This window comes from Talpa europaea, assembly GCF_964194135.1.
Source record: "Talpa europaea genome assembly, chromosome: 10".
Lineage (NCBI taxonomy): Eukaryota > Metazoa > Chordata > Mammalia > Eulipotyphla > Talpidae > Talpa > Talpa europaea.
This window is the reverse complement of record NC_140077.1, coordinates 33367114-33375865: the sequence shown is the minus strand read 5'-3', so window position 1 is coordinate 33375865 and position 8752 is coordinate 33367114. Positions and strand designations below refer to the sequence as shown.

Sequence of the window (8752 nt, the reverse complement as noted above, 5' to 3'; positions counted from 1 at the left end):
CACTGCTCCCCTCAGCAGTGCTTTCAGTCCGTTTGCCTGTTCTGCTCCCCTCTCTGTCTCTGGTGAATCCTCTCACCCTCCTGCGCCTCTGGCCTATACCCCAGCTATTGTATAAATAAAAACAAATAAATAAAAACCATTCATAGGCCACTGATTCGCTCATCATGCTGTCTAAGCACGCAGTCTTCTTTGGTCCCTAATCTCTAGCAAGAAAGGCAGGCCAGTGAGGTGCACCATCTGCTGCTCTCAGGCAGCAGAGAATACCTGGATTGGCTGCCAGGGACCAAGAAAATCCTGGAGATTAGAACAAGATGCTGGCATCTTCCCACATGCCCTTTGAGGCTGGAACCAGAGTCAGTTCTTTCATTAGAAGAGCACACTTATTAAGGCAAAAAGCAAAGGTAAACACCAACAGTAGCTCCCTGAAGCCAGGCACAGTGTCTTCTATGTCCGTGGCACATGACCCACTCACAGAATGTATCCAGTGCATAGTGATCCTGACCTCCTGCACTCATCAGCAGAGTCTTCCCCATGGTTACCATGTACGGTGCCCCCTCGTCCATGTCTTTGCTCAGACTGAGCCTGTTCCTGTCTTAAACACCCATTTAGGTCTAGCTGTAGCCCTACCTCCTTAACAGTTGTACAAGAATCCCCCCTTGTTGCAAACGACTGTTCATACACATCCTTCTTCAGGCTGGTGAGAGGCAGTGCTGTGCCCATTTAACAGATGGAGGCAGACCCAAAGATATTCAGTGGCAAGTTCAAGGTCACTGCTGATATATGGCAGGCCAAGGGCTCAAAACCAGGTTGTCAAACCCTATCTTTCCTCATTTCACCCATGGGTTGAGGCTCTTCCCTGAGTCTTTATAAAGGATTTTATAATCCTTCTCGCTGTCACATCAAAAGAATAAGCAGTACGATCTGTATTTGGTGTAATTATTACTGACACTAAAAGTTAACGTTCAACCTGGGAAATGGCTCTTCCCTGGCAGGAGCTTCCTGCTGTGACCACTGAGGCCAGCGCTGGGAGCTCCCGGGCTGGGCATTTACAGCTCTCCATGTTACAGTTTACTGAATGCTCTCAACTTCTTGAAAAGCTGGTTTTTTCCTCTTGGGAGGGGCTGACTCTACCCTTTATAAAAAATCCCAAGGTTATTGGTGCCCTGCCCATCGGGAAACGCCTCTCTATAAGCACTCTATAAATGTCCACGGTGGCCACAAGGGAGGACTCGTGCAAACAGCTTCGTCCCAGGACGTGAGTTTCCAGTCCAGTCATCATGAGGCTTCTAGTCCTTTCGAGCCTGCTCTGCATCTTGCTTCTCTGCTTCTCCATATTCTCCACCGAAGGTAGGGCTAGCCCCAGGGAGCCAGTCTCTGAGACGGGATTTCAGAATTTGGGAAGGGTAGAATCAGGAGATGATGCCGGGCAGGCCCATACAGGCAGCCCTAAGCCCTGGAAAGAAGGGTTCTGACTCCTGTAGCTGTGTAGACCTGAGCTGTCTCTGTGTAGACTTAAGCTCTTTCGGTGGCAGTGCCAAGGGTAGCTTGGGGGTGTGAAACCCCACAAGCCCCAGCTCCCCCTACACACTCACACAAGGGAGAGTGATGTTCTTACCCTGCAAACATACAACGTCCCAGCTAGTTTGCTTCATGTCCCTAAGTCCCAGCCAGATAGGCATTCTGGAACCACACCATGGTGCTTGTGTCATGCTTGGAACACAGTAAATGTGTGTTGGGTGAATGAATAAATTAATCAGTAGACTATCTGAGCCTGAAGGTCCCCAAAGCTCATGCCTAGCAAACACTGTGGCATGGGATGAGAGTGTGCATGGGGGGTGCAGAGGAATGAGAGGGAAGGATGTTTGTGTGTGTTTAGAAGTGAGGGAGATAGTCCTTGAAACTCACTTGTCTTTCTTGATTCAGATAGTTGTGTACTTTGAGCTTTCTCTCTTGCCTAACCCCCAAGAAACTGCCTACTTTTATTTTTGGTTTTAGCAGTTATGGTTATTTTACTGTTTATTGAAGTTGGGAATATATCAATAGATATAGGGGTGAAAACCCCATTATTTAATAGCTATGTTCAACATTTTGTTTCATTCTTTTCAGTATTATATCCAAGCACTTTTAATTAATAATTGATAATTTTTCATAATCTCTATATGTTCAATGTGGTATCTTTTCAAATTAATTGTTGTATTATTATAATTACCAAAAGTACTTATGACACAAGTTATTCTGTCATGCAATGATATCTGAGCAATGGAATTACAGGAAGTATTTATTTTCTAAAGTTTCTGCAATGAACATTGCTGCACACATAATATGGAAAAGATTTACTAAAATTCCTCATAAAAAGAGTCCATAGCAATGCAGTTGACCAGATCTCTATTTCAAATATGTTCCAGTTCACCAATGTCAGAAGTTGAATATCTTCCCCCATAAAGTTTCCTATCCATTTAGGAGTATGTCTGGAGATTCCCCAGAGTGGTGTTATCTAACTCACATTTTCAGTTTAACTTGCTGTTGAGTGAATTTTCTATGATGAATTTACATGCTTAAACATTTAGATGGTTCACAACTTTGCAATATTTTAAGTGTGTGGTAAAAAGCACATGTGTACGAAAAACATTTCTTATGCTTAGGATAAACTTGTGAGGCTAGACTGCCAAGGGGAGATTTATTATGTCAAGACACAGTCAATTCCAAGTCATGGTGCTGAACTGTTTCTCAGGCAAGAAAATAAAGACGGCGTATTCCGGGGACAGTCTCTCCCCACATTGACTTCATTTCTGAAAAATGTACCACTCTTTCTCTGGGCCCTCCTGTAGCCTGGTGCTTCCTGATTTTCCTTGAATAAATATTTCTGAACCCTGGGCCTTGGGAGTGAGAGCTCACTCAAGACTTTCCTGCACACCTCCAGGCCCTGGTGTCCCTGGTTAGGATAAGGGAGGATCCGTGTCTCTCTATCTGCCTCCAGGGAGAAAGCATCCTAGGCTTCCTGCCAAGTCCTTGAAAGGCAGGCCCTGCTGCTCCCAAGTTCCTGGCGCTGCCCTGCCTGCTCAGAAAGGTAAGCACTGCACCCTGCCCAAAAGGTAAGGAGAAAGCCTGGGGAGATATTGCTCAGGTCCTGCCTGTGCCTGACATCAGGCACTGCTATGGAGGGGGCCACAAATGTGATCTCAGCCTTTCAGCTTTTTGTCGGGGAAACAGACCACTCCCCAAAACTGAATACATTCTGTCAAAGAAAAGAACAGGATGCAATTGGAAAATGGCCTAGGGAATACCCCTATCCAGGTGGGAGGCATCAGAGGAGATCTGAAGAAAGGCAAGAGCTGGAAGGGGAAGGTATTTGAGAGAAGCAGCAGCTGTGGATGCCAGAAGTGGGAAAGAAGGAGTCATGGAAATTAGTGTCAATGTCCAGAGGTCCTTATGGGAGCTATGAACCAAGGCAAGGCCAGCCTTATGAACTGGCACATGAGGTGGTGTGGGGGGTGGGGGAACCAGCAGGTGGATGGGGCACACACGTCCAGAGATTTCCAGAGGCATGGGCAGTCAGCCCCAGTCCCATGGACCAGGTTGACATCACAGAGTCATGCCAGGGTGATGCCTGGCTCACTTGCCCTGCTCACTAGGCTATCTAACAGGCCTGGGGGCAAGTCCCAGCACTGGATTCCCAGCTAGGCTAATATATCGGAGCTGACTCCTGAGGTGTGAGGTTCTGATGCTGGACTTTTTGTCAGCCTTTGGTAGGAGGAATCCTAGACCCTCAAGTGAAAGCAACAGAACCCAGAGCCAGCCAGGTTTGACACAAACACAGGGGTCCTGCTCCCTCCCCCGCGACCCTCATCCCAGCTTTCTGCTGGGGTCTGAGAAGGTCCCAAACCTGCTAACTCTTCTGGGACTGTGGCTGAGGAGCCCATGACCAGAGTCAGAGCCTTCAAACCTTCCCCAGCTCCCAAAAGTTCTGTGCACAGAGGGAGAGCTTGGGTGTGAATAAAAGGGAGGGCTGTGGGAGTCTGTGTGCCTCAGCTTCAGGCCACTTCTCTACAAAAGCTGACAGCCCCTCCTTCCAGCTGGCATCACACCCAGCTAGGGCAGGGTAAAAATAACTAGTTCTCACACACTGAACCTGAGTGTGAGGCACCCGCCCCAGCAAGGTGGAGGGTGAGCATGCTGTGCTGACTGACTGGCAGCTCTGTGCCCCCAGGCCCTGCCTCAGTGAAGTGTTGCCATGAAGTAAATATGGCAAAATCTAAGAAGGAAGGAAGTGGAGTCTCTATCTACTGAGGAGAGGGAGCACGCTCAAGCCCTCCCCATTCCCCCAACCCCTCCCTGGGATGAACTTGCTCAGAGGCAGCAAAGAAAAGAGATGTTAAGAAAGTGTACACACACACATGCACACACACACAATTCATAGGAAACACAACCAGGTGAGCTCCTTGTGCACAGTACAAGGGCAGCCATTTTTACTTCAGGAGAGCAATCTAAGTGCATGGTTCCTGTGTAGAATTTGGATTTCTTTCAGTGCATATATATTTTTTAATTCAATTATAGGAATTGGCAAACTTAGACCACGCAGAATGAAATAAACATGTTATTAGGTCTTTACCATCTCATTTAAATCTTTGAACCACCTAGGGAAGCACTGTTACCCTTTTACAGATTGGGAAACTGAGGCTCAGAAAGACTCTGAGGCAGTGCCAGGATCCCAGATCTGTCCACGTTCTCTCCATAATAACAAATTGCCTAGTCCATAGAGAGCGAGTTTTCTGCAGCGTGCGCAGGAAGTCATACAGGTGCCCAAGGGGGATGGCAGATTTCCCAGAAGGAAGGCACCTCTTGATTGGAATCTCAGCTCGCCCCTGCCAGCTCTTTGGCCCTGAGCAAGTCAATGCTAAGTTTCAGGGTCCTCAACTGTGGAGGCTATGATATGCTGTACCTCACTGGGCTACGGCGAGGAGTCAGTGAGGGTCGTGACTGTCTCTGGGGAGGATGTCTGAAGGCAGCTGAAGCAGGAGGCATTTTCCATTCTGAAAACAAAGCCCAAACTTTCTTGCCCAGGCTTGATAGTTCCACCCACCATATACTGGGGATCTCTCAGCGCTGTGTAATCAGCAGCGGGGCAGCTGGGTGTGCCAGGCTCCAGGAATTCGGCCTCTGTACTCAGGTTCACTGACACAGACAACTGTTGGGACACCTGTCTGGTGAAAGAGAAAATAACCTAGGGTCGCCCTGAGGATGTCCTGAGCCACTTCAACACACCAGAAGATACCGATACTAACTACACCTCAATCTGGAGGGTCTTTTCCCTGAATGTCATTTTATGTGTACATGCCATGCACAGGGGTGACAGGAGGGCAGGCTCAGTACTCTGGATCAATTCAACAAAATCATCTTCAAAAGTCAATGTGCTGAGTATGCTGAGTAGCCAATTTGCTGAGTTTACTACACTTACCAATTTATTTTCTCTAAGGCATTTGAGAAATTTGTAGCACTCTATAGAGCAGTATTGTAGTAGTAATTTTTCTAAAGACATGTTCAATTTGCTGACTTTGTTAGCTTCTGAGGGGGATCAGCATTGGCCCCCAGTCTGGGGAGAACAGGGCTGGGGTCAGATTACAGTTGTTGAGGACCCCTCCAGCTGGGAAGATAGGGAACCCTGGGCTCTGCCAGACTACCTCCCTTCCATGTGTCCTTAGGCTGTGAGTGAGAAAACTTCTGGGAAAGATCAGGGAGGTTTTGGGGAAAGTCCCTGGAGCCATAGAGTGTGCCTGCCCATCAGGCTTGGGGCCGGAAAACTCCTTGCCTCTGACCCTGCTTTGAAGTCAAGCAAAATGACTTGACCCACTGTAGGAGACAGGAGGTAAAGAGAGCATAGAGAGATTGCCCAACCCCAAGGCCAGCATGAGGTTGTTTCCATCTTCAGGAAGGGGTCCAGATTGTAGGGACAGAGGTTACCCATTGAGGACCACAAGTGTGATGACTTGCGAGTTTGGGAAACTGAGTGGTACCGGGGTGGGCAGAAGGCTCCAGTACAATGGACCCTGGAAGGGAGGAAGTGGAGAGGGCACCCACCCCATCCTGCCCAGTCAACTAAACAATGGGACTCAAGTCAACTATTATACTCCTTGTGATAATACCTGTTAGCCAAAGCTACATCATAAACACTCCAACTTGGTGTCCCAAGACAATAAGTATTTATTATTTTCCATGAACTTACATGTCAGCTAGACAGTTCTAGTCTTGGCTGGACTCATTTTTTTTTAATTTTATTTTTATATTCCCCATACAATTGCAACCTCCATATTTTGACCCCAATCCCTCCTTACTCCGCCACCACCCCCCGCATAGTGTGTCTCTGGTTCATAGTTGTTTGTTGATTTTGATTTTTTCTTTCTTATAGTTATTCTTTTCCTGGTCCCTTATTTAGGTTTTCTAGATTCCTGCTATGAGTGAGACCATCTGGTATTTTTCTTTTTCTTTCTGGTTTATTTCGCTGAGCTGATCCCTTTTGGCTGGATTCATTTACTCTTGAAGTTGATTAGCAGCTCTGCTGAGCTAGGCTGGGCTTTCTCACCTTTGAGGGATTAGTTGTCTGTAAGTCTAAGATAGTCTGATTTGAGCTCTTTTCCACATGGTCTCTCAGCCACCAGCAGGCTAGCCCAGGCTTGTTCACATGTAAGCTTCCATCTTTTTGTGAATGGAAGCACATAGGCCTCTTGAGGCCTCAGGAATGGCTGGCAATCATCTCTACTGCATTCTGTTTACAAAGCAAGTGGTGAGACCAGCCCAGATTCAAGGAGCAGATTAAAGGATAAACTCCACATCTTGATGGAGAAAATGCAAAGTCACCTTGCAAAGGAGGGTGGAGAACTTCAACTATATTTGCAAGCATCCACAGTTTTCTATATTGTAGGAACCAAAGAAGAGAGTCTTGGGTTCTGAGCGTGGGAACAGGAAATAAATGGGGAGCAGTGGAAAGGAAGTCATGGGCCTCCATCATAAATACTGGTGGAAAATGTTCAGAATATGATCTTAATAGAAAAAAGTAGATGAAACTGTGCATTACTGTGATTATCACCATGGGAAGATGAAAGGCTTTTCAATTAGGAGGGGAAAAAAAAAAAACAAATAAAACCTCACCAATTCAAGTACTTGTGTACAATTAAGACATGAAACTATAGCTCAATTATAACAACATTTTTGTACAGCTGGTGATAATGTAGCAATTACTACACATCTATAATTTATTTAGTCTTGACAGTAATCCTAAGAGTTGGGTACTGTTACTAGACTTGTTTTTTTACAGATGAGGGGCCAAAGCACAGACAGGTTAAGTAACTTGCTGAAGGTCACACAGGTACTTGCTATACTTTTTTTGTAATTACTATTACATCATAATCATTTTTCTTTGCCTTGGTACACATCTTCATAATCGCAGATTTTTATTACTATGAATCCTTCCTATCATCATGACATACCAATTTTTCTACCATAGGATATTCAGATTTTTTTCCAGAATTGGTTTTTCTGCTATTGAAAACACATGAAGAATAGCTTAATATATGCAGCATTTTCTTTCTTGAGGGTTAGTCCTCTCAGAAATGAGACTGGTTTGTCAAAAGATGCAAACAAAGCTTGGAGACACACATGGCCTAAGCCGTGGAGGCTGGGAGAAACAGCCCCAGGGGCCTGACGGGCTGCAGGAGCTGTGGGCCGACCTACCCACCGAGGCATCAGAAACAGGCCTGTCATCCCCTCAGCTCATGTGGACTCTGCTCTTAACACAACCAGTTTAGGAGATAAGCTGCCTGCTCCCCATCTTCTTCCAGTAAATTAGATTTCTCTCCGATGGGAATGAAATAGTCATATTTGCCGTGGAACCCTTTGGGTCTTCATGGGTCTCTAGGAAGCCTCCAGGAAGGAGGATAAGATTAGACTCTTGCTTTTGGTTTGAAAATGAATCTTCCTAATTATAGATTTTTATCACCAGGGAACATTTCTACCATCATGGGGAAACATTACCAATTATATCGTAGTTATTGAAAATAATTGTGCTTTTCCCTTCCCCTCACCCCTAATTCTCTCTGCCTCTCTGCCTCTTGCCTGGTGTCTGGTCCTGTTCCCCTTATCTACCCATTGCTCCTTCCTAGGACGCCGGATGAAGATGTGCAAACCTTGCAAGGTGAAGCCAGGCTCTCTCTTTTGGGTGGTGCCAGGGGCACTCCCACAGGTGTAACGTTCATAAAACAAGGCTCCAGACAGCTGAGACCATTATGCCCAGTGGCTAAGGCACCCCGAATCTTTGAGATCCCCCAGGATGCTTCCCTCCAGTATGGGACAAGTGGCAAAGATCCCAAGAACATTGACCCAAGGAAACCTCTGCCCATGATCCATGAACCTCCTCTCTCAAAGACACAGCATTTCTCACCTGCCAACATGGATTTGCCTGTTCACTCTGCCTTTCAGAAAAACCTGAACCAGAATCTTCGGAAAACCACAATGTGGTTTTCCAGTGTGATCTTGGAGAAATAACTTAGCCCCTCTTAATTCATCTTGGCTTCAGAGACGTAAAATACAGCAAGAAAAAATGTCCAGGGAAGTCCCTTGAATCACTGGCACCAATGGACTTCACTCACCCCTTTTTAACTCTCATGGCAGTGAGCTGTGTTGTTGGAGGGATTCCTCTCAGGCAACAAGGGCCATAGGAAAGTTCTGGAACTCCTAATCTTAGTCCCAGTCATGCCACCAA

General features: G+C 46.3%; 1 protein-coding gene across 1 annotated transcript; it reads left to right on the top strand.

The window, feature by feature from the left end:
* Positions 1-1277: 1277 nt before the first annotated feature.
* Positions 1278-8239, top strand: GPR15LG (G protein-coupled receptor 15 ligand; the record flags this gene model as incomplete). The annotated part of the gene is made up of 2 exons (XM_084245437.1): positions 1278-1347; positions 8154-8239. The coding sequence occupies 2 exons, from the start codon at positions 1278-1280 to the stop codon at positions 8237-8239; spliced, it is 156 nt and encodes a 51-aa protein (XP_084101563.1).
* Between the last annotated feature and the right edge of the window lie 513 nt (positions 8240-8752).